Source organism: Anolis sagrei, chromosome 1, assembly GCF_037176765.1.
Source record: "Anolis sagrei isolate rAnoSag1 chromosome 1, rAnoSag1.mat, whole genome shotgun sequence".
Lineage (NCBI taxonomy): Eukaryota > Metazoa > Chordata > Lepidosauria > Squamata > Dactyloidae > Anolis > Anolis sagrei.
The window spans coordinates 149,571,106-149,597,067 of NC_090021.1; the positions used below are offsets into that span (position 1 = coordinate 149,571,106).

At 41.1% G+C, this 25,962-nt stretch overlaps 2 protein-coding genes across 2 annotated transcripts in view; both read left to right on the forward strand.

Moving 5' to 3' along the window:
- The first annotated feature begins 270 nt into the window (after positions 1–270).
- SPRYD7 (SPRY domain containing 7) lies at positions 271–10,230 on the forward strand. The gene is made up of 5 exons (XM_060785061.2): positions 271–451; positions 2,509–2,625; positions 3,799–3,965; positions 6,349–6,451; positions 9,372–10,230. The coding sequence occupies exons 1-5, from the start codon at positions 319–321 to the stop codon at positions 9,467–9,469; spliced, it is 618 nt and encodes a 205-aa protein (XP_060641044.2). The 5' UTR covers positions 271–318; the 3' UTR covers positions 9,470–10,230.
- A 5,843-nt stretch (positions 10,231–16,073) lies between these two features.
- The window catches only part of KPNA3 (karyopherin subunit alpha 3), a 34,076-nt gene continuing 24,187 nt past the window's right edge, over positions 16,074–25,962 (forward strand). Inside the window, exons 1-5 of the mRNA XM_060785050.2 lie at positions 16,074–16,381; positions 23,463–23,507; positions 25,402–25,491; positions 25,714–25,743; positions 25,836–25,888. Coding sequence (XP_060641033.2) covers positions 16,076–16,381; positions 23,463–23,507; positions 25,402–25,491; positions 25,714–25,743; positions 25,836–25,888 — 524 coding nt within the window. The 5' untranslated portion in view covers positions 16,074–16,075. The remainder of the gene's footprint in view (positions 16,382–23,462; positions 23,508–25,401; positions 25,492–25,713; positions 25,744–25,835; positions 25,889–25,962) is intronic.

Below are 25,962 nucleotides of genomic sequence, written 5' to 3' on the forward strand. Positions count from 1 at the left end.
AATTCAAAGCAGATACCGTGGATGATCTGCCTTGACATTCTAGATTATGTGGCTGTGTGGAAGGGTCCAAAGTGGTGTCAAAGGGAACTGATTTGAACGATCGAGGCCCAAGCCTCCACTTCTGGAGGCTTGAAAGCAAATTCTGCGATTTGACTGTGTGATCCTTCTAAGTCTGTCGATTTCACGCCTCCGGGGAGCCGGACGTGGTGGGGAAGGAACTACCTCGCCTGGCCTCTTTGCCCACCTGCGCGCAGGCCGGGACGTAGGGCGCATGCGCAGGAGCGCGCGGCCTCTTGGCAGGTCGGTTGAGCAGCAGCCATGGCGGCGGCGGCGGGGCCTGCCTCGTCTGTGTGGTGTTGCTGCTTCCGGTGGGGCTGCTGCGGAGAAGGCGGCTCCGGGCACATCCCCCTCAAGGAAATGCCCGCCGTGCTCCTGGACACGCAACGGATGGGTAAGGCCCACCGAGTCAGGGAAAGAACGGAAGGAGGGAGGGAAGGAAGGCGACGACTATTTGGGCCCTGCTTCTAAACCTCCAGGCCTTCCCTCCCACAGAGTTCCTTTCCAACTACTTCATTGTGTCAGCTGTCCGAGTTATGGAGACTCTGTGAATTTTTCATCGGGTTTTCTTAGGGAAAGAAGACTCAGGTGTGGTTTTGGCTGTTTCTCCTTCTGAAATACAGTTGACAGCGTCTAGTGCAGTGATTCTCAACCTGTGGGTCCCCAGATGTTTTGGCCTTCAACTCCCAGAAATCCTAACAGCTGGTAAACTGGCTGGGAATTCTGGGAGTTGTAGGCCAAAACACCTGGGGACCCACAGGTTGAGAACCACTGGTTGGCAGTAGTATTATCCAAGGCTGATCCTACATAGCTCCCAAGATCAGATAGGATTTGACGCCTTAGGCCAGTAGTTCTCAACTTGTGGGTCCCCAGATGTTTTGGCTTTCAATTCCCAGAATCCTAACAGCTAGTAAACTGGCCCTTCATTATCTTATCCAAAATGCCCTCTTAGCTCAAATCTAGCACTCACTTTTTTTTTTGCTAAATTGCTATGTCCAAATCAGGGTGCACATTAGATTCACAGCATCATTCTAATCCAATTTCCTGCCATGCAGGAAAAGCACAAAGTACAGTAGAGTCTTGCTTATCCAACCTTCGCTCATCCAACATTCTGTATTATCCAACGCAGTCTGCCTCCCGCCCGGATCCACAGCTGTTTCAATACATTGCGATGTTTTGGTGCTAAATTCGTAAATACAGCAATTACCACATAACCTTACCGTGTATTGAACTGCTCTTTCTTTTGATTTGTTATAAAACATGATGTTTTGGTGCTTAATTTGTAAAATCATAATGTAATTTGATGTTTAATTGGCTTTTCCTTAATCCCTCCTTATTATCCAACATTTTCTCTTATCCAATGTTCTACCGACCCATTTATGTTGGATACGCAAGACTACTGTAATTTGGTAATCTTAGGCCCCTTCCACACAGCTGAATAAAATCCCACATTATCTGCTTTGAATTGAGATATGTGGCAGTGTGGACTCAGATTATCCAGATCAATGGAGATACTGTAGGTTGTTCTGTCTTGAGATTCTGGGTTATATGGTAATGTGGAAGGGCCCTTATTCTTCTCCTTTCTAAGCGATTTTCCCAGTGGAGGCGTTAGCATTGTGACTGTCATTTCCACAGGGCTTTGTTTTGGGCATCCTCAGGTTGGCAGCACACATGTCTTCATTGGTGATGTCCATCCATCTTTTCTTTGGACTTTGTCCACGTAGTTACTGCCCTTCAGTCTTCAAATGTAGTACTGTTTGTGCCACTAATGTTGGCTCTCTTCTCATGATATGGCCGTATAACCTGCATTTTCTTGCCGATCGCTTTTATTCCTAGTCTTTGATGGATGTCATCATTTGGTACATGGTCGAGAAGTGTCAAGCCAAATGTCCATCCCAGCATTTCCATATCCATTGTGTTAATGGCTTGTTCGTTCATAGAAGGCTACTGGGTGAGCAATTGTAGTGTTGATCTTAGCCTTGAGTTGTTCAGGAATTTTTGAGTAACACAGAATGACTGTGGGTTGTCGCCATTTCAACCAGGCTGCATTTATTCATGATCATACATCTGGCATTGTGTCGCTGTCTATGAAGACCAGTGATGCTCGGTATTTAAATTGGATGGCCTTCTTTAGTGCGTGTCCATTAATTTGGATTGTTTTTCCATCTCAAAGGCCACATTCCAGATACTCTATTTTGGGTATGTTCAGTTTCACAGCGTCTGTCACTCCATATCTTGAGAGCTGTTGTTGAAGGGTTGCACATTTTTTGTGGCTGAGTGCTATGTCATCTGCATATAGGTGTGTCCAGGAATGCATAGTCTGCAAATCTGCTGTAGCAGTATCCATGGAGAGTATGCATAGTAATGGTGAGACTGCTAATGAGTTTTTAATATCATGCTGTGAGTTTTTAATATTAATTCAACATGTTTTTAATGTCTTAAATCTTACAGGAACAGATGTTGTTGTTGTAAAAAATGGACGACGAGTGTGTGGTACAGGAGGCTGCTTAGCCAATGCTCCTTTGCATCAGAACAAGAGTTACTTTGAATTCAAAATCCAGTCCACAGGTTAGTAATTTTTTTTACATTTTCCAAAAATAAAAAACATAATGGATTGTAACTCGGAGGCTGACATTCTTAGAGTATCGGTGTTTCTGATTCTGAAAGGACAAGGATAGTGTACAGGGAAAAAGAAAAGATGAATGGAAAGGAGCTGCAGAATAGATAGGACAAAACAGAAAGGAAATAATAGGCTGGCATAAAGAGTGAAGGTAGAAAACCGTAGTGGGAAATAATTTTGCCCATCCACATTAGTTAGCTGAGTGAATGCCTTTGTGAGACTCAGCAGAAACCCTCTTGTTATTTCCAGCCAGTGACTGAAAAAAATGGAGGATTCACTGCTACACCCTCACTGTTGAGCTTTTAAGCGTTTGGAGATTATGCTGCATGCTGCTACCCAGCATGTGGTGGGACTACCCTGTGCCAGTGGATGGTAGAACCTACCATGAGCCACCTTGGGCTACAAATTCCCCCTTTTTTCTGTAGGTCCCCATCATCCAGACAAACACTGCTGTGCCATGGTCACAAAACAATTATTATTCCTTTTCTGACGTTTTTGTTTTGAAATAGATGCTAAAATGGGGTTTGACTCATTTTCTGTCACATTGACCAGCACTTTTTTTCACAGCCACTGAGTTTCCCAGAGGACTAAGGTGCTGGAATATAGCAAAATAAATAAATAAATAGATCTAGAAATAATTTAATTGCCTACCTTTCTGATTCCATAGTGACCAAGGCATGGATCAAAACAACAGGAAAATACCCCAGGCCCACCTGATGTAAAACAATTGTAACTTACTCACCCTTGTTGACATTTGTTGCTGTTACAAAACATTTGTTTTACACCTTCATGACTCGTACTTGGGATCCCTTCGGAAAACTGATGAAGGGAAGACCAGCAAGGGTTCTTTATTCAAAGTTCTCACCCCAATTAAGGGAAAAAATTGGTTTGATTTCCCGATTTTTATTCACACACACAATTTTACTTTGCAGTATTGCACCTTGCAAAGTTAAAGTATATGTGCTTATAAAACCAGAGAATTAGACTAAACAATTTGCAATGTAGTTAGGCTATCTGTATTTAGGATTCCAACCTGAGGTATGTACACTTGAAGTTTGCTCCTGACTTATGTCATAGCTATACCACTCCTTTGCTTCTTCCTTGCACTTCTTTGTTTTCAGGAATCTGGGGCATTGGAGTTGCAACTCAGAAAGTCAATCTAAATCAGATTCCTCTTGGGCGTGATACGAATAGTCTAGTACTGCGAAACGATGGTGCTCTTTACTACAACAATGAAGAAAAGAATAGGTTGCCTGCAAACAATCTTCCACAGGAGGGGGATGTTGTGGTGAGTTTTAAAGTACTGCTTATGAGAATCAGACCAAGAATTGCTATTGTATCCTTCAAGCCATAGCTAATTTCAAGGTAGATATGAGCTTTAGCAGACTTCATTGGATCTGGACATGCTCTTCTTCTTGTCAGGAGGATCCAGCAGCCAGACAAGGGGCCAAGATGTTGGTGCACAATCTGCAATGTGTAATTCAGTGGAAAATATAAACAAGGCAAAATTTCCCTCCTTAAAGTTCTAATAACTCTCACAGTGCTGAAATGTTATTAGATTTTAGAATATTTCTCTGTGTGCATTTTGTGTATGGCACCATTGCAATTTTTACCAATCTTGCTTCTATTGGCCAAAGTAGAGTTTGTTTTCTTGTTCAGAAAAAAAATAGCACCCACCCAACTTAGGTAAATGGAAGCAAACTAATATGGACATTTTTTTCATCATTATTTCTGATTTGAATTCCTCAGGCTGCACATGATACTTAAATTTCAAGATAGAACACATTCCTTAAACATTTTTGTATTGAGCAAGTCAAGATCCAGTTCTATATGCTGGGATTAGGTACCATTAAGTCTTAATTTCAAATCAATTTCAAATTGATATGTATTAGATTACACTGTTAGAGTTTACGCTATTGTTGCTTAGTTTCGTCTTTGCGGACTGTTCTATGTTGTGAACATTTGGAGGCCCCTTTTTCTGTATATAAAAAAGACCATCAATTCAATTAAAATACTGATCAGAACCTATGTTATAATCTCTAATAAGGTTCAAATAATTTCCTTGATGGATATACCAATGAAATTGTGTCATTTCTGGCATTGTCATTTTGCCTGTGTACATCCATAAGTTTGTTCCATCCTGCTTTCATATATATTTGTATTCTTATTGGCATTTTTTGAAAATACAGTAAAATTTTCATTTCAATTTATTTTTCATTTTATGCACTTTAATCATTCCTATGTATTTGTCCTATCATAGACATTTGATTATGCAGTTTTATTTTTGAGATGAGAGCTGCATTGCACATTTGGAAAGTCTAGAACACATGTGTCAAACTCAAGGCCCACGGGATGAATCCAGCTCACCATGTCATTTTCTGTGGCCCTCCAGGTACTGGACTTCAAGTTCTGTCTTCTTCAGCTTTAGGCATCATGGCTAGAGCTGATGGGAGTTGGGGTACAGTAACATCTGGAAGGCTGCAGTTTGGTCTGTTTAGTCAGGAGAGAGAGGTTTGAATTTAGATTTTTTATTATTATTTTTTTGTCGTGTCAGGAGCAACCGCTCCTGTTGTGAGAGAATTGGCCGTCTGCAAGGACGTTGCCCAGGGGACGCCTGGATGATTTTTGATGTTTTATCATCCTTGTGGGAGGCTTCTCTCATGTCCCCGCATGAGGAGCTGGAACTAATAGAGGGAGCTCATCCGCCTCTCCCCGGATTCGAACCTGCGACCTGTCAGTCTTCAGTCCTGCCAGCACAGTGCTTTAACCCACTGCGCCACCGGGGGCTCCTTGAATTTAGATACAAGGCTTGTAGATAGGATGCCTCACTTTAAATTGCCCTTTAACCTTTCCTTATTTTCAGAACCATAAATTCTGTTGGGCTGCAGTTCCCATTATCACCAGTCCGCATGGCAGATAATCAAAACTGATAGGAGTTGTAATTCAGTAATATCTGGAGACCCTAATTAAGTAAAACCTAAAGAGCCCCGATCCCTATGTTTTATATATAGATATATCTATATATATAGAGAGAGAGACAGACAGACAGAGAGAGTTGGTCCTCTGTATCAACAGATTATCTGTCCATGGGATTTAATGGCTCTTTGAAGGCAAACCATAAGGTTGAATTGGCCTCCTGGTCTAGAAGGTAACTAAATTCCAAGTTGAATCAAATGGTGTATCTACACCACAGAATTAATGTATTTCAATACCACTTTAACTGCCATGGCACAGTGCTCTATAGCCATGAGAGTTGTGTTTTTCCAGAGTCTTTAGCCTTCCCTTTCAAAGAGTGCTGGTGCCTCAACAAGCTACAAATTCTCAGGATTTCATAACATTGAGCCATGGCAAGTTAGTGGTATAAAACTGCATTAATTCTACAGTGTAGATGCACCCAAAGGAAATCAAAAAATGAAATCAAAAGAAATCTTAAAGCATTCCTAATCAGCTTTGCATTGCTAATTGTAGGTTCTCTAGACTTTTCAGATAAGCTTGATTCTCTCATTAGAGAGTAAGCCATATTTAAATTAGTAGGGCATACTTATGAATAAAGCTGCATAGGATTATGTGCCAAGAAATTTTAGATTTTATCACTGAAAGTTCTTAATTTTATGTATTTGTTGTAAAAGTAAAACAGGAAGATTTTAAAATATTTCACTTTTGTCTTCCAGGGAATTACGTATGACCATGTAGAACTTAATGTTTATTTAAATGGAAAAAATATGCACTGTCCGGCTTCAGGAATCAGAGGGACTGTCTTCCCTGTGGTGTATGGTACGTTGTGGTACTTCAAGCCATCTTTACATAAATGAGCATATTATTTGATTCAGATTAAATTCCCACTCCGTTATGGAGTTCATTGAGAGTGATTAACGCCATAAAATTCACCTAGCTTCCCTTGCAAGGTAGCGGTGCTGTTGAAATGAAGTGGGGAACCATTTGCCTTGGATCTTCTGGGAGGGAAGGTGGAAAGTAAATGTAATAAATAAATGGTTAAACAGGAAAACTCTTATACCGTAGCAAATTACTAAAGGCCTACATTAGATAAGCACATATTTCTACTTCCTGACCAATTTTCTGCCAAAAGGCCACTTTTATTTTGGGGAATTTTGCATTCATTCTCTGATTATTTAAAGTTTCTTTGTACAGTAAACATTGAATTAACATGAAAATGACTACTTGCAAAGTATTCTAATTTTCTTTTCAAAATTTGGTATAACAATAGCAATTCTCTTTTAAGAGTTGTGGTAGAATAAGTCTTTTCTTAAAGTATAAATTATATACCTGAAGCCAGTAAGTTAAGGTGGTATATTGGGTTTTTGAAAACTTCATAGGGTCAGTTAATGGTTCTGAACTCAGTATACTAATATTCAGGAGAAGTCAGAATTTTATTTGCTAGAATTAACCATACCAATATGCTTTACCGTCCTAGATTAATGTTTGAATTGAAACAGAGTTACTCTTCCAATTGTGGACTTCAGTGAACTTGGCAGTGCAGTTCTCAGCTGAATAGTGGAGGGCAGAGTAACACCGTAAAAATACTTTCTTGACACTTCTGTATTTTAATTTGTTTAACTGGGATTAGGTCTGGCTTAATTTCTCTTAAATTACAAAGTTTGTGATTTTAGACATAGCATTTTCTTTAAAAGGAGAATTCTAGTTGCCAATTCTGGACACCAGGTTTTCTGAAGAGGTTGAAGTAACTCTCTGATGTATATTTTAAGGAACTGCCCTTCACCACCTCTTACTTTAAAGCTTCCCCGTTTTCTACCTGATTATCACCTCAATCCAATTGTAATTTTCTTTTTCTTCTTCTTTGTTTTTAAAAAACATTGTTATGATTATTGAGTCTCACTTCTATTCCATATTTCTCCCATCTTTAATAATGCTCTCTTCCTCCCTCTTTTAAAACTCCCTTTCTAATTTTACATTGCTTTTCCCCTGAGTATTTCCTTCCTTGTAGTTTGACCCAGGGCTTCCTTAGGCAATTTCAGCATGCTTGATGTTAGGACTGAGTGTTGGAAAATACCTAATAGCAGTGAACTCTTGACTTGAAACTCTAGCAAAAGTGAAAAATAACGTATTCTGGAAAATCTGTCAGAGAATTCTTTCAGCTAGATGAGGCAAACCCAGGCCCAGGGGCCGAAATGTGGCCCCTTGGACTCTTTTTCTCAGGCCCTCCTCTCTCTCACCATCCTATCCTTCCTTTCTTCTCTCTTTCCTCCCTCCCTCCTTTCCTCACCTCAGTATTTCTCCCTTCCTCCTTTTATTTATTTATTTATTTACAGTATTTCTATACCGCTTTTCTCACCCCTAGGAGGACTCAAAGCAGTCTCTATATCTCCTTCCTTCCCTCTTTCCTCCCTCCCTCTCCTTCCTTCCTTCCTTCCTTCCTTCCTTCCTTCCTTCCTTCCTTCCTTCCTTCCTTCGGTCTTTCTTCCCTTCCCCCTTCCCTTCCTTGCATCCTTCTCTTCCTCCCTCCCTTCTCTTTTTTCTTCCTCCTTTCCTCCTGGGGGATGTTTACCTGGGAGAAGAGAAGGTAGAGAGGGAACATGAGAACCATGTTTCAAGATGTAACAGGATATCCCATTGAGGAGGAGGGGGAAAACTGACTTTCTTCTGATCTAGAAACCAGGGCACAAGGGAGCAATGGTTTCAAATGGCAGGGAAAGAGATTTGACTGAAAAGATTAGGAAAAACTTTCTGAGAGTAAGAGCTGTTGGAGAGTGGCGTAGGCTGCCTCGGAGTGTTGTGGAGCCTCCTTCTCTGGAGGCTTTTCCGCAGAGGCTGTCTATCAGGAGTGCTTTGTTTGTGCCTCCCTGCATGGCAGGGGGTTAAGCTAGAGACCCTTGGGGGTCTCTTCCAACTCTAGGATTCTATATCAGGAGTACTCAATATGGGGTCGAATTGATACACTTTTTCTCTCTCATCCTGACCAAGACCAACACTTTTGAGATCTAAACATTTCCTGTCTTTCCTTTACTTTCTGCCTCTGAAAGAGAAGAGGAAGGAGAGGAAAGGGCAGGGAAGGGACTTGGGGAGAACCCCCTCTCTCCCAGCCCACTCACCCGCTCTGGCCCACAATGCCCCCCAAGTTAGAAAGTTTGCCCATGCCTGAGCTATAGCAATGGTCATGGCTACTGTCTTCCTAATAATGAAAAGGTTCTACCATTTTATTTGTATTGTCAGGGGAATCAAAAGTAGTAGGTGTCCTGGGATGTGCCACAGGACATTTTACTTTACTAATGTGATATAACAACACAAAGGTGTACTCAAGGTGATGCTGGCCAAATATTATTCCGCAGAAACAGTTTTGTGTCACAAACTTCATAATTGTCTGCTCATGTATGGTGTGCAATGTAGATTAGCAGTTAGAGAAGTTCCCAGAATTGGGATGTGACAAGGTTCAACTGTTGATATGCCACAGATATTTGTGATATATTCACTGTCTCTTATTTTAGAAGCTCTGGGGGTGAGGAACTATTGAAACAGGGACACTGCATTATGCAAAGGTTCCCAGTGTGATTTAGAGCTCTTCTGCCTCCCCACTTCACAATCTATCCCTTTGTGGAAGGACTGCAGTGAAAGTTGAGGGGCCAAAGACACATAAAACTTTGCATCTAAGGTTATTTGAATGTTAATTATAAATATATGCAACTTTTTCCTAATTTTCTTTTCCTTTTTCTCTTTACAGTTGATGACAGCGCCATTTTAGATTGTCAGTTTAGTGACTTTTATCATACCCCACCGGCAGGGTTTGAAAAAATACTCTTTGAACAACAGATTTTCTGAATGTTTTCACTGATAATTCATCACCATTTTACAAAAGTCTCCTCTCAAAGCTTCCCTTTATTCCCAGAACGCAAACCTGTACGTCCTAAAGTGTGTTTAACTTTAGAAAAAAAATGCATTGCCAAAGAACCGTGTTCCAAATGTTAAATTTAACTATCGTTTTGTGATGTGGATAGTACTTGTATTTGAGGTAAAGGGATATAGCTTACAGTATTAAGTGACCCCAAAGTCTAATGATGCTGTATAATATAATCATTTTATTCATTTGATATATTTTACAAATTATAAGCTCTGTTAGTTCCAATTTCTCTTGTATTCAGAGAAACTACTGAAAGACATGGATTTCAAATATCTCAAACAGCAAATCACATTGCAAATCACAAACTGCAAAACAAGCTGCCTCCCCCCCCCTTTAAAAATTATCGAGATTGCTGTATTAAAATGCACTGCATTAAAGTCAGATACACTGCTGATTGTAAAAAGAAAAGTCAACCCTAGTTGAAATTGGTTGTTATGATAAAGGCTTACTTTGGAGCTCTAACCAGTTCTTAGGGACATATGTTATTTAAATATTTTTGCAGTAAACATGTATGAGCTGTATATATTTGTGGCTGTATTAAATTGCTTTTGGTGCACTAAAAATATAGCATAACTTTCATAAAAACAGCATTATTGTATGTCCAGAATATGCTCTAAGTGACCTCTTGCTTTAAATAAAATTAACAATTTTCTTTCTGAGGAAAGAAACATTTTAAATGGAATACAGCCTTCTGAATTTTATAATATACAATCGTGTATCATGCATAACTGTTAAGCTTTTGTTTCTCCATTTTCTTTGTTATTTGCGATGATGTTGTATTTTACTGTTAGTTATGGGTGTTTTCAAGTAGGTTTTTAAAAGTTTACATTAAGATCCATATGAAATATTCTATCAGATTTTACAGTCTTCTTAACAAATCAAAATAATACTCTACCAACGTCATTTTCATTTTTTATAATTTTCAGGGGAATTACCCTTTTGCAACGTTCTAAGAAAAGTTTTTGAGGATTTTATTTGTAGATAAGAGACTTAATGTGTTGTCGAAGGCTTTCATGGCTGGAATCACTGGGTTGCTGAGTTTTCTGGGCTGTATGGCCATGTTTCAGAAGCATTCTCTCCTGACGTTTTGCCCACATCTGTGGCAGGCATCCAGGATCCAGGATGCCTGCCACAGATGTGGGCGAAACGTCAGGAGAAAATGTTTCTAGAACATGGCCATACAGCCTGGAAATTTTTCAGCAACACAGAGCTTAATGTTCATACATAAGGGTCTTAATTCCTGTAACTTCATTCAAAAATTCTAAAACTTGCTGATAAAAAGGTATTTGTGACATGCCTTAGTCTACTGCTGAATTACCTTACTGGTACAACTGCATTATTTAAATATCTAAGTCTGTAAAACTATGGTGTAGTGGTTTGAACATTGGACTACAATATTAGTCAAAGGTTTGAATCCATACTTTGCCATGGAAACTCACTGGATAACTTTGGGCACGTCACACTCTTTTAGCCTGAGAGGAGACAAACCTTGCCCAGAAAATAGGATGATAGGTTTGCATTGGAAACAGCTTGAATGCATAAAACAATTTGGTTGGTATATTGGTACTAGGACCAACGAAGCATGTGATAAGTGCTCCTGATGATTTCCTATACCAATAAGGTGTTTTAAATGAGCAATATAAAATTGGTATTTTGTTTCATAGCTATTGGTCACAACATAGCAACACGTCATTACCTAAGTACATAACAATATTTCCCACTAACATTCAGAGATACAACCTAAATCTGAGGGCAGTTGTCCAAATGAAATGGCATCAGCAGGCCTCTGTATCTGGATTCTGCATTCACAGATTCATGACTCAAAAGTATTTTTTTTTTGAAAAATCCAAAAAGCAAATCTTGATTTTTACCACTTTATGTAAAGGATGCCATTTTACTTTGCCATGATATACAGTGGGACTCAAGCACCCATGAATGTTGTTGTCCAGAGCATCATGGAACCAAACCCCAGCAAATGAGGGTTCACTGTACAGGCAGTCCCCGAGTTACAAACATCCAACTTACAAATGACTCCTAATTATGAACAGAGGTGAGACAATAGGAAGTGAGAGAAATCTACCCCTTGAAAGGGAAATTCCCTCCTAAAAGAGTTACTGTTATGGGAAAAAGATATCTCCATTGAAGCTTTGTCACTAATCCTTGTTTCCACAACAAACCAATCTTTAAAAAATTATCACAGGGACAAAGAGTGACATGAAGTCTTCTGAAGAGGAGCACAGACAGCAAAACAACCACCACAGGGGTATTAACCCTTCCTTATGCTTTCCATACTCACACAGACATATTTAGCTCAAGTTACACTTTAAATGTACCTGTTCTGACTTACATACAATTCAACTTAAGAATAAACCTACAGAGCCTATCGTATTCATAACTTGGGGATTACCTGTATATTTGAAGTCACATTGACTCATAGGAACTGAAAGAGGACTTCAAGACTCTTTGTTGTTATTTATTCGTTCAATCTTTTTGTGACCTCATGGACCAGCCCATGCCAGAGCTCCCTGTGAGACGTGGCCACCCCCAGCTCCTTCAATGTCAAGTCAGTCACTTCAAGGATACCATCCATTCATCTTGCCCTTGGCTGGCTCCTCTTCCCTTTTCATTCTATTTTCCCCAGAATCATTGTCTTCTCTAAGCTTTCCTGTCTTCTCATTATGTGGCCAAAGTACTTTATCTTTGCCTCTACTATCCTTCCCTCCAATGAGCAGCCAGGCATTATTTCAAAGTGGTGTCATCTGCCTAAATAATAATAATAAACTTTATTTATACCCCGCCACCGTCTCCCCCAACGGGGACTCGGAGCAGCTTACATGGGGGCAAGCCCGAACAACAAATTAAAATACAAAATTACAATAAGATAAACAACATAACATTAAAGTATAAACATCAAAGCATATAAACAATATACATAGAACATAAAAACCGAACATAAGGACAAAGAGCAGGCCGCATGTACATAAAATGTACATAAAATCCCACATTATCTGAGTGTGGATAAGCCGGTTCAAAGCAGAGATTGTGGGATTTTCATATAATCCAGTTTAAAGCAGAAAACCTGGGATCAGATCCTGGGATATGGGGCCTGTTTGGAAGGTCCCCCAGATAACCCAGTTCCAAGTAGATATTGTGGATTATCTGCCTTGATCTTCTGGTTTACATGGCTGTGTGGAAGGACTTTTAGATGGAGAATAAATTCCCAGATGGCTTTCCTGGAAACTACTACAGAATTTAGGGCAGGAAATTAATTGTTTTTAATGTATTTTCGAAGGCTTTCATGGCCGGAATCACTGGGTTGTTGTAGGTTTTTGCGGGCTATATGGCCATGTTCTAGTGGCCTTCTCTCCTGACGTTTCGCCTGCATCTATGGAAAGCATGGTTGAAGGTTTTCATGGCCAGAATCACTGGGTTGTTGTAGGTTTTTTCGGGCTGTATGGCCATGGTCTAGAGGCATTCGCTCCTGATGTTTCGCCTGCACTTTGGCAAGCATCCTCAGAGGTAGTGAGGTCTGTTGGAACTAGGCAAAAGGGTTTATATATCTGTGGCATGACAAGGAGGCCCCTCGAGTGCTGAACGAGTGCCTGGCCGCTGTGGCTATCTGGATGAGGAAGAACAAGCTGAAGATCAATCCCGACAAGACAGAGGTCCTCCTGGTCAATCGTAAACCGGATCGGGGTATAGGGTGGCAACCTGTGCTGGATGGGGTTGCACTCCCCCTGAAATCACAGGTCCGCAGCTTGGGAGTTCTTCTGGATTCATCACTTACGCTTGAGGCTCAGGCGTCGGCGGTGTCCGGGAGGGCTTTCGCACAGTTAAGACTGGTGCGCCAGCTGCGACCGTACCTCGCGAAGGCTGATTTGGCCGGGGTGGTCCATGCCTTAGTCACCTCTAGATTGGATTACTGTAATGCGCTCTATGTGGGGCTGCCCTTGAAAACGGCTCGGAAATTCCAACTGGTTCAACGGGGGGCGGCCAGGATGTTAACTGGTGCTCCTTACAGAGAGGTCAACCCTCCTGTTCAAGGAGCTCCATTGGCTGCCATTTACCTACCGAACCCAATTCAAGGTGCAGGTATTAACCTACAAAGCCCTAAACGGTTTGGGACCTGCCTACCTTCGTGACCGCATCTCCGTTTATGAACCCACACGCTCCCTTCGGTCATCTGGAGAGGCCCTGCTTGCGATCCCACCTTGGCGTTTGGTGGGGACGAGGGACAGGGCCTTTTCTGTGGTTGCCCCCCGACTTTGGAACGACCTCCCCAAAGACATTAGACTAGCACCCACGTTGGCAGTCTTTAGGAAGAATTTGAAGACCTGGCTATTCCGATGTGCCTTTCCAGAATAGGATGACCCAGCACTTTGTCCCAGAAGCACTTTACTAGAGTTTAAGACTCTCTGCACATGGCACTTGCCCAGAATCTCAATATACCTCCTGTCACACCCAGCACTTTTTTAACCTGTACCCATCACTGGCCCGGCCATGGTTTTTATTGTGTAATAGTGTAATGTCTTGCTATTGCTTATGTTTTTAATTTGCTTTGTTTTGTATTGTTTTGTGTTTTACTGCTGTTGTGTTAAGGCCTTGGCCTTTGTAAGCCGCATCGAGTCCCTCGGGAGATGCTAGCGGGGTACAAATAAAGTTTAATAATAATAATAATAAAGGGTGAGACAAAGGACTCCTCTCTGCTAGAGCTAGGTGTGAATGTTTCAACTGACCACCTTGATTAGCATACAATGGCCTGACTGCGCCTGGGGCAAACCTTTGTTGAGAGGTAATTAGATGTCCTTGTTTGTTTCCCCTCTGTTGTTGTGCTGTTGCAATTTTAGAGTTTTTTGAATACCGATAGCCAGATTTTGTTCATTTTCATGGTTTCCCCCTTTCTGTTGAAATTGTCCACATGCTTATGTATTTCAATGGCTTCTCTGCGTAGTCTGACATGGTGGTTGTGAGAGTGGTCCAGCATTTCTGTGTTCTCAGATAATATGCTGTGTCCAGGCTGGTTTATCAGGTGCTCTGCTATGGCTGACTTCTCTGGTTGGAATAGTCTGCAGTGCCTTTCATGTTCCTTGATTCGTGTTTGGGCAATGCTGCGTTTGGTGGTCCCTATGTAGACTTGTCCACAGCTGCATGGTACACGGTAGACCCCTGCAGAAGCGAGAGGATCCTTCTTGTCCTTTGCTGAACGTAGCATTTGTTGGATTTTCTTGGTGGGTCTGTAGATAGTTTGTATGTTGTGTTTCCTCATCCGCTTCCCTATGCGGTCAGTGGTTCCCTTGATGTAGGGCAAGAACACTTTTTCTCTGGGAGGATCTTCATCTTTACTCTCGTGGCTAGTTCTCGGTCTTGCAGCTCTTCTGATGTCTGAGGTAGAGTATTCATTGGCCTGTAGAGCCCAGTTGAGATGGTTCAGTTCATCTTGGAGGAGGTGGGGTTCGCAGATTCTTTTTGCACGGTCTTGCAGCTCTTCTGATGTCTGAGGTGGACTCTCCATTGGCCTGGAGAGCCCAGTTGAGGTGGTTCAGTTCATCTTGGAGGTTTTTTTTTTTTATCGTGTCATCCGCAACCAGAACATTGTGTTACATTTCTAACAGAACAAAACAAACAAACAGATTTTTTTTAAAAAAACACAAATTTTGCAAACTTGGTAGCTGATTAAATGTCCTTTGACCAGTATCTGGCCACTTGGAGTGCCTCTGGTGTTGCTGCAAGAAGGTGCTCCATCGTGCATGTGGCTGGGCTCAGGGTGCATTGCAGCAGGTGGTCAGTGGTTTGCTGTTCTCCGCACTCGCATGCCGTGGATTCCACCCTGTAGCCCCATTTCTTAAGATTGGTTCTGCATCTCATGGTGCCGGAGTGCAGTCTGTTCAGCGCCTTCCAAGTCGCCCAGTCTTCTGTGTGCCCAGGGGGGAGTCTCTCATCTGGTATCACCCACGGATTGAGGTGCTGGGTTTGAGCCTGCCACTTTTGAACTCTCGCTTGCTGAGCTGTTCCAGCGAGTGTCTCTGTAGATCTAAGAAAACTATTTCTTGATTTAAGTTGGAGGAGATGGGGTTCGCAGATTCTTTTTGCACGGTCTGTCAGGGCTTTAATGGTGCTTCTTTTTTGACTTGGGTCAAAAAAGCATCCTCAGAGGTAGGGCTGTGTGGGAGGGTGCTCAGATAACCCAGGCCCTTTCCACACAATGGAATAAAATCCCACATTTTCTACTTTGAACTGGAATATATGACAGTGTGGAAGGGCCCTGAATCAGAACAAAGAGGATGCTTGCCATATAGCCCGAAAAAACCTACAACAACCCAATTGTTTTTAACATTTTCCCCCTCACAATTCCTCAAGCCAGTCCTCCTTCCTACATTCCTGCTTGCCAGGATGCTTTCGGCGCACGCGCACAACCCTTTCCGAAGGCGACCCTCTAGAAAAGGGCGGGGCGAATTCCCGAAGCAAAAAAAAAACCAGCAAGCAAAAGGCATGATGAGCAACAACCAGGAAGCTTCATCTCCCGAATCATGTGTCACTCTGTCATTTTAGACGCTCTATGCTCCGCCTCCCTCCCTCCCTCCCACGACTCGGGGGCCCTGAGAGGCGTCGCGTGCGGCGCGCGTGCGCAGTGGCGGGGCCCTTCTGCCGTTCGTCACTGCGCGTCCTCCCCTTTCGCGCGCACGCCGCCGCCGCCGCTCCAGCCCAGAGCCGCCTCTGCCGCCGTCGCCATGGCTGACAACGCCGCTGCCGCTGCCGCTGCTGCCGCCGCCGCCGCCGCTGGCCTAGAAAACCACCGCCTGAAGAGCTTCAAGAATAAAGGCCGCGACGTGGAGGTCTGTGCCGGCTGGGCGGTGGGGGCCTCGCCGTCGTTGCTCGGCTCGCAGGGGGAGTGGCTGGGCGGCTCGGGCCTAGGCCGGCGGGAGGGAGGGAGGGGTAGATAGAGGGTCCCTCCCTTCCTCCCTCCCTCCCTCCCTCCCTCGGATAGGGCGTCGGTGGGCCCTTCCTGAGGCAGGGAGGGAGACCGCTTTGTGTCTGCGCCCCTTCCCTTGGGCCCAGAGGGAGGGAAAGAGGGAGGCACTGCGGGAGAGGAGGCTGGAAGCGGGTCAGCACCCCTCCCTGCCCATCGCCCTCGCCTTTCCCCTTTCATACTCTGCCAGGGCAGTGGGAGGATTCACAATGGTGGTGGGCCTTGCTATTCTTGGCCAGGCTCCTTTCCCCGCTCCATTCTGACAGGCGGTTGGTTGACATCTCCACGGAATCCCCTCCCGTGGAGCCCAATGACTGGCCCCTATTGTTCTCCAGTCGTGAAATTTTTCATGGAGGCCTTGTATTTCTTTTTATTCATTGATCTCGGGTTTTTTAAAACTCCGTCTTTCTTCTGACTCAGGGCCCTTCCACACTGTCATATATTCCAGTTCAACGCAGAAAATGTGGGATTTTATTCCATTGTGTGGAAAGGGCCTGGGTTATCTGAGCACCCTCCCACACAGCCCTATAGCCCAGAATATCAAGGCAGAAAATCCCACATTATCTGCGTTGAACTGAGTTATTTGAGAGCCCTTCAACACAACCGTATAACCCCGAATATCAAGGCAGAAAATCCCATAATAGGAGCCCCCGGTGGCGCAGTGGGTTAAACCCCTGTGCCGGCAGGACCGAAGACCGACAGGTCGCAGGTTCGAATCTGGGGAGAGGCGGATGAGCTCCCTCTATCAGCTCCAGCTCCTTGTGCGGGGACATGAGAGAAGCCTCCCGTAAGGATGATAAAAACATCAAATCATCCGGGTGTCCCCTGGGCAACGTCCTTGCAGATGGCCAATTCTCTCACACCAGATGCGACTTGCAGTTTCTCAATTCGCTCCTGACACGACAAAAAAATAATAATCCCATAATATATGCTTTAAACTAGGTTATTTGGGGGCCCTTCAACACAGCCATATAACCCCAAATATCAAGGCAGAAAATCCCATAATATATGCTTTGAATTTATTTTAGGGCCCTTCCACACAGCCATATAACCCCAAATATCAGGGCAGAAAATCCCATAATATATGTTTTGAACTAGGTTATTTGAGCACCCTCCCACACAGCCCTATAGTCCAGAATATCAAGGCAGAAATCCCACATTACCTGCTTTCAACTGGGTTATCTAGAGCCCCTTCCACAGAGCTGAATAAAATTCCACATTTTCTGCTTTGAACTGGAATATATTTTAGTGTGGACTCAGATAACCCAGTTCAAAGCATATATTTTGGGATTTTCTGCCTTGATATTCTGGGATATAGGGCTGTGTGGAAAAGTTCCCAGGGCCTTCCATGCAGCCCTATATCCCATAATATCAAGGCAGAAAATCTCAAAATATATGCTTTGAACTGGGTTATCTGAGTCCATGCTAAATATATATTCCAGTTCAAAGCAGGAATTGTGGGATTTTCTGCCTTGATATTCTGGGATATAGGGCTGTGTGGAAGAGTTCCCAGGGCTCTTCCACACAGCCCTATAACTCAGAATATCAAGGCAGGAATATCAGTGTGGGATTTTCTGCCTTGATATTCTGGGATATAGGGCTGTTTGGAAGGACTCTGTGTTACTAGGGCCTCTTCCACAGAGCTGAATAAAACTCCACATTTTCTGCATTGAATTGGAATATATTTTAGTATGGACTCAGATAACTGGGGCCCCTTCCACACAGCTGAATAAAATCCCACATTATTTGCTTTGATCTGGAATATATGGCAGTGTGGACTCAGATAACCCAGTCCAGAGCAGATATTGTGGGATTTTCTGCCTTGATAGTCTGGGATATAGGGCTGTGTGGAAGGACCCTGGGAACTTTTCCACACAGCCCTATAACCCAGACTATCAAGGCAGAAAATCCCACAATATCTGCTTTGAACTGTGTTTTCTGAGGGCCCTTCCACACAGACTTATATCCCAGAATATCCAGGCAGAAAATCCCACAATATACTTTTGACAACAGATGATAGAGCTGGATATTGGGGGCAAGGATTATGAAGCAACCATCCCCAGCAGGGACCCACTACTAACTACAAATGCTAGAATGAGGAAAACCGTTTTTTCCCCTATTTTCCAAATTTTGTAAAATTAGATTTTTGAGACTCAAGACTGAAAGCAGAGTGTGAAAGGAGTGGCCAATGGTGGGACCACCAGAGATGAGAAGTATCTAAGTCTTACTGTCACTTTTGTTTCATGAAAAACACAGACAGTTGGTCAGTTGTAATTAAATAATGATTGTGTACCATCATACAGGAATTGAATAATAGAAATTCCAAAGATATGAGTGACTTCATTAGGTTGTGATTGTAAATAAAATTGGAATGGGCCACACTGATTACTTTTTTGAACAGACATGAATAAACCTCGGATGTTTGTTTTCTAGGGGCCCTTCCAACAGTCCTGGGTTATGTGCATCCACACTGCCATTTATTCCAGTTCAAAGCAGATATTGTGGGATTTTCTGCCTTGATACTCTGGAAAATTAGGGGCAAATTCTTACATATTTCAATCAGGACCATGGTCAAATCCTGTTGCTGTAGGTGGCAGTATTTCCATAAGTCCCAGAGTTGTTTAATGTACAGCAGGCTGCCTTTCCATCAGGAGCTAAGCTTAGCTCTTTAGTCTTCAGCTGCTGCTCTTTATAGAAAAAGGTCAGAACTGGCAAATCCACTTCTGAGTATGCCTTGCTAAGAAACCCCTGTGAAATCTGCAGGGTTGCCATAAGTCAACAAGTAACTTGAAGACATACATATACACAACTTAGGGTACAGTCACACTATACCTTCCTCAAAAAATACAGTGAGATAGGAAGATCTGTAGCTGGATTTGTCTTGAATAATACCAGTGTAATTTTGGGAATTGTTCTTATTCCTCACAAATGGTACATTTGAGCCAAGGAAGGGGGGGGGGGGGAGTACTGTCTTCCCTACAATTACCCAGGAGCCCAACATTATCACAGTGAATGAATTGTGGATTAATTATATTTTAAGCTAATCTGTTGGAAATGGCAATTTAAATGTAAGTAAATTGAGGCTGCAGTCTTCAAAATGTCATATATAGTTCCAGTTAAGGTTTTATTTTTGGAAAAGGCATGTACTTGTAAGACTGTTTAATAAATAGATAGATAGATAGATAGATAGATATGGGTATATGGAACTTATTTGAGATTTTGGTTGTTATAGTAAAATAGTTATGATCAGCTTCAGAATTTGAAAAAAAAACCCTAAATAATGTGTTGAATCCTTGCATTCTTCTACTTCCTATTGATAAATAACTTTGTGCATAGCATATAATGAATCTTTCTGTATGGCGTTTTCTAGCACAATTAAATTTTCTACTAAAATCGGGTCGGTTTAGAATAATTAATCAATAGTTTGCTTTTCCCCCACCTGGGACCCAAGGCAGCTTACATCATATATTAAAACAGGACATTGCATGCGCAAGGCAACCATTCCTGCCACCTAGAAAAATGAAGGACACAAAGATCCACAATGAACAAACTTCTGGAATAACAAAGACCACAACTTTTTTATTGGTTACATCTGATAGCACAGGGTTGGCAGCCACACATGGGTCCTAGATCCAGCATCAGCCAGCCTCAGTGCTGTACCAATGGCAAGAATTCCACACAAGGTTTTTCCTCAGGCCCCCCTCCAGCCAGCCAATCAGCTCAAACCAAATGGTATATCTGATTGGGTGACTATTTTCCTGCACCTCGCAGCCTGCTAGGAAGGTGATAGCGCACGAGAAAGAGGCACCATGCTGCAACTTGCCCCACCCAGGGAGTTGAGTAGGCATTTTCAAACAATCTCAGTATACATTTTTTAAAGACACGATGCACTTTAAAACATCAATTTATTTTAAAGCACTTTAAAATCTGATAGACTTTAAAAGACAGCATGCCTGTTTCAATAGCCCAACCAGTCAAAGGCTGGCCTGCTTAAATAAGATAGCCATTGCCAGCTGGTGAAAAGAGAACAGAAAAGGTGCCCACTGAGCCCCTTCCTTGGCAGGGAATTCCATAGCCTTTAAAAGCTCTCTCTCAAATCCTTACCTGTAATGGTAGTGGGACTAAGAGAAAGCCTTCCCTCAAACATCTTTAAACTCAGGCAGGCTTGTATAGAGAGATACGTTCAGGACTTGAAAGATCAGAGCCAACACTTTGAATTGTACCTGGAAACAAACTAGAAGGCAAACTAGAAGGCAATGTTTCAGACAAAGAGTTATATGCTCTCTTACCAGCCTCTGCCAGAAGTCAAGCTGCAGTGTTTTGAGCTTGCTGTTGTTTCCAAATAGTTTCCAAAGGCATCCCTATAGAGAATAATCCAAATGAGATGTAATCCAGGCATGTTTTACCATAATAATATCGGGCATTTCAAGGGATGGGCTTAGCTAGGTGCATTAATTTTAATTGTGTAAATGCACTCCTGTCCACCACTGACATCTGGACTTGTCAAAAGGTATGGCTAAGCTAGAGTGTACCCAAGTGTGTTGATAGAATGGAAAACAGAATTAAAGACCAGTATCTTCTGGCTGGCATATCCAGATGATTTCTAAATTATGGCTTTTTAAAAAGCTGGTCTGACAGTTAATATGTATTGGATTTATAGTGCTGGTCTTTTAAATAGCAACTATGTATGATATTTTGTTTTGTTCTTCCTAGCCTTGATGCATGGGTTGAGGTGGGTGAGAATAATAATAATAATAATAATAATAATAATAATAATAATGATAACTACTTCTATCACTGCTATTACTGTTTTACATATTTAAAACTGAGAATTTTAGATCAACTTAATTAAATCATAAGCATCTATAAACACTGATGTTTAACTCCATTACTTAAAGCTACCTCTCTGAACATCTCTAATCATCTGGGTGATCAAGTCCCTCTTAGTGAAATAACAGAGGGTGCCAAACTGCAAGTCAAGTATTTTTCCATCTTTGGTAATATGTAAATACAGAATTTGTGAAAAAACATCAACAACAAAGAAACTGTGCTTGAGATCTAGTGCAACCAGGCCAAGAAGTCCCAAGACACCAGAACGTACTTAGACCTTGCAAGATGGGTGGTCCACATGATTCCTGGAGGTAGAGATGGCGTCACTGAGAATGCTGGTCTCAGCATTGCTGCCACAAACATACACCCTGGAGTTTGAGGGTGCTGTGTACAGGAAGTGTTTGGACAGAGCACAAGAATAGCACTCTGCCCTGTCCAAAAAGGGACTTGTGCGTTTGCATGTCATTGCATTGAGGACGATAATTGTAGAAATAGGGAAAGGAAGCCTGAAACATATGAAACTTAAATTCTGGCCATTAGAAATGGCCGAAGTTGAGAACATAGTATATATTTGAAATTACTTCCTTCATGTCAGTTAGAGCATTATAAAGTATGATGGAACTGTCACACAGAGATTCTAGAAATGCAGCATTTCAATGATGTTCCCATGTTTGATTTCCTCAAACAGGCACACTATCTTATTTCAGCCCAAAAGGATGCAAGTATGTGTGTAAATGAGAAGAACTGATTGTCTTCTAAAGGGCTCTTAAAGAAGTCAGTGCTACAGAGAGTAGAATAAATATTTAATAATTTATCATCATCCAAATGATAGGAGTGGTGGGATTGGCCTGTTTCTAGTTAAAGATATGTGAGGAATTCTGAAATGAAAGAGTTTTGAAGAGCATTGCTGGTGGAGCTCAGTTTGGTGTCAGGGTTCATATTCAGTCTTATTGAGCCGTTCTGCAGTCTCATTTGTTTTAAATTGCACCTAAATGGGAATGTTGGGGTAGAAAATTCAGAACCACTTTGAAGCATAAGGGAGAAAATGAGTGTTTTATAGAATTCAGTTCTGTTCTGTGAACCTTTTTCACTTTTAAAAATAAATATATCCTATGTTCTGTAAAAATAGGCATGGGCAGTAGTGTTCAAATATGAAAGCTGAGCATAGCTGAGTAAAGGTTCTGCTGGTTGTAAGGACAGAGTGTCAGTACTTTGTATGCTTCTTTTAATAGTAATAATAATAATTCATTTCTTATCTGCTTCTCCTTGTGATTTGAGGTGGGTTACAACATAGCGGAAACACATAATCATTATATAAAATATACATATTACAACATATTTCTACACAATCCATAGTTTAAAATACACAGAGCATTTATTAAGATGTAGTGGACATGAGATGTGAAATTAAAATCCATAATTAAAACTGGCTTTTTCTCTGACCAAAGAAGCAGAATAAATACTGTATGTTAAAAGTTCCACATTTACTTAATTTACATGAAATACATAGCTTGCAGAATTCAATTTTTACTTAGGTAAAGCCATCACCCCCAAACTTTGATCCTCCAGTTGTTTGGGACTTCTTCTCCCAGAATATTATCTGCTTAGAGCTGCTCTAGCGCAATCTTCTGCATTGAGCAGGGATTGGACCTGATGATTCATAAGCCTCCTTGCAACTTTGATTCTCGGAATATATTTTTTTCAGTGCAAACTATGTTGGTTTTCTATGAGGTATGTGTGAAAGTTTAAATACAACATATTGCTTGACTAAGAGAAGTGTGCTTCCTCCCATCCATTATTTCTCCTAGCGGGGGATACTTCTAGTCTTGGTGCCTGTTACAGGAAAAAGTAATCTGTTTCGGAGGAGTTGTGGGGAGGGGGGTACAGAACAGGACGGTTACAGTCTCCCTGACCACTCACTTCACACTTCAAATTAAATATTGTACTCTGCTTTATAGAAAATCAGCAAATTGTATTGTTTAACATATAGGAAGTGACTATCTGGTCCAATCTATAACTGAGAGTTCTGCAAAAGTGGCTAAGCTGAAGAAATTGAACAACCATTGCCTTCTGAATATTAATTTAATTTATGTATGTTTCTAACTTTTTCTTTGCAGACTATGCGAAGACATAGAAATGAAGTTACTATTGAACTTAGAAAGGTAAGTATCACTTTTGTTTGTCTTTTGCTGTGTTGAAAGTGATTATTGGTTTTAAAAGCTGTGTAATTAAGGGCAAAGGTAGGTTATTGTTATGCTATTGGAATTGAGTCTACACTAGTGTTCTCTGATTCATGCACTGTTGTATCCTTGTGTTTCAGTCTAATGAATGAGTTGTAGTATTTGCAATGTCTTATCAGAGCCCTATTGTGTTTGCTTTTTTGTGTTGATGTGTGCACAGGCACATTTCTGTGAATATGTTGTTAAGTTTGCATATTTCTTCTTTTGAAAAGGGCACAGTCCATCTTTGTATTTAAATTTGAAGATTGTTAAGCTTCTGTATATCTGCCAGTAAATCCAAGGACAGGAATTGTTGTTAAAATTGCAACTTCCAGCACTCCTCACTGTTGGTTTTGCTGACTAGAGGTCAAGGGGTGTGCTGTCTAACAGTGTCTAGAAGGCCTCATCATTACCACCCCTTCAATACACAATAGTTTTTACTGGGACTGGCTACTGGTGTAGGACAACTGGCCAAGTCTGTGCATAAGAATTTAATGGACTTGCAGAATTTAATGGACTTGCAGCTTCAAAACTGGCTGGTTGCTGCCTGGGGGAATCCTCTGTTGGAGGTGTTAGCTGGCCCTGAATTATTCTTGTCTGGAATTCTCCTGTTTAGTGTTGCTCTTTATTTGTTGTCCTGGTTTTAAAGGGTTTTTTTCTGGCTACCAGTAGATGTGGGTGAAAAGTCAGGAGAGAATGCTTCTGGAACATGACCATACAGCCTGGAAAACTCACAGCAACCCAATGTGGACATTAGTTTTAAAATCTTATTATAAAAAAGGAACCATCCCTTCTCCAATCAGAGTGGTGAATGGCAATGGCTTAGCCTATCCCAGAATAATCTAAAAGATGCACTGCCCCTCTTCTCTCTCCACTATGGCACCACTCCAGGCTTTTTTGAAAGCCCGGGTGAGGAAATGGCAGTAGTGCAAGGGGCTAACTCTTCATTAGTTGTTTCCCTTTTCCTTAGAATTACCTCAATATATCAAACTCCATAATTCTGCCCCAAAATTTACAACATTTATATCCTGCTTTTCTCACCCTCAGAGCGACTTACAAGTTATTCGTTCATACAATATATTATATTATTAGCCTAGCACAATATTAGTATTATACATTACTATATTGTACTATACCACTATACTGTACTATTATTAGTAATATTACATGTAATATAAAATATATAATTATTTTGTATTATTATATTGTATTGCATTATAATATTATCAATATTATATGTGTATACAATATATTGTATTATTAGCATTATATATTTCTATATTGTACTATACCACAATACTGTAATATTATTAGTAATATTACATGTAATATAAAATATATAATTATTATATTGTATTATTATTAGTATTATATTGTATAACTTTCTAATATTATCAATGATAATGCAATATGTTATATTTTAGCACAGCATAATATTAATATTATATATTACTATATTGTTGCTGGGAGGAGGGACTCCTAACCAGTGACACATGATGGAACTCTGTCTTCCTGGCTCCCCTTGTCCACTCTGGCCCCAGAGTGGCAGTTGATGCTGGGGGGAGGGGCTTCCAACCGATGACCCAGGAGACATTATAGTTAACTTATAGATGAGTGTATACGGTATGGGAAATAAAACAAGTTGGGTAAGCATATAGATTTTGAACCATTCAGAGACCGCTTGAAGGCTTCTTCCAAAATGTAATTGAGTGAACTTTTTATTTTATTCATATACCTGGACAATAATATTAATTTATATACATTGTTTTCCCATTTACTTCTAAAAACCAGTCAACAGTTAGAAAGCATTGAAGCTTATTGTCATGATTCTTTTCAGAATAAAAGAGATGAACATCTTTTGAAAAAAAGAAATGTTCCCCAGGAAGAAAGTTTAGAAGATTCAGATGTTGATGCTGACTTCAAAGCAGTAAGTGACTTTGTTAAATGCCTTATTATAACTTGAAACCTTTAACTACTACAGTTAGAGTAACATGGTCATTCAAAGCATGGCACTTGTAGAAAATGAATTGTATTTGTAGAGGGCACCTAAATTACATGCCATGTTCCTTGTTTTTTTGGAGAATTATTTGACTTGTAATGGGAATTATCATTGATAATTTTAATTTCTGTTTCTGTTTTTTTTTTTAAGCAAAATGTAACACTGGAAGCTATATTGCAGGTAAGTCCATAAAGAATATGTTATTTATTTAAACTAGATTTGTTTGTTTAATACTTGACTTTTTAAACTTTCTGATCTATATATTGCTACAGAATGCTACCAGTGATAACCCTATTATCCAGCTGAGTGCTGTTCAGGCTGCAAGGTAGGCGTCTTTTCATACTGATGTTACAAGACAAAAGTACCATTAATGCTTTCTTTACATTAATGTTTTTATTG

Bases quoted from the DNA above. Each gene is read 5' to 3' on its own strand.
- SPRYD7 (XM_060785061.2), top strand. From the start codon at position 319: ATGGCGGCGGCGGCGGGGCCTGCCTCGTCTGTGTGGTGTTGCTGCTTC. The intron at 2,626-3,798 runs GTTAGTAATTTT...CTTTGTTTTCAG, and splicing joins ATTCAAAATCCAGTCCACAG to GAATCTGGGGCATTGGAGTT. The intron at 6,452-9,371 runs GTACGTTGTGGT...TTCTCTTTACAG, and splicing joins TGTCTTCCCTGTGGTGTATG to TTGATGACAGCGCCATTTTA.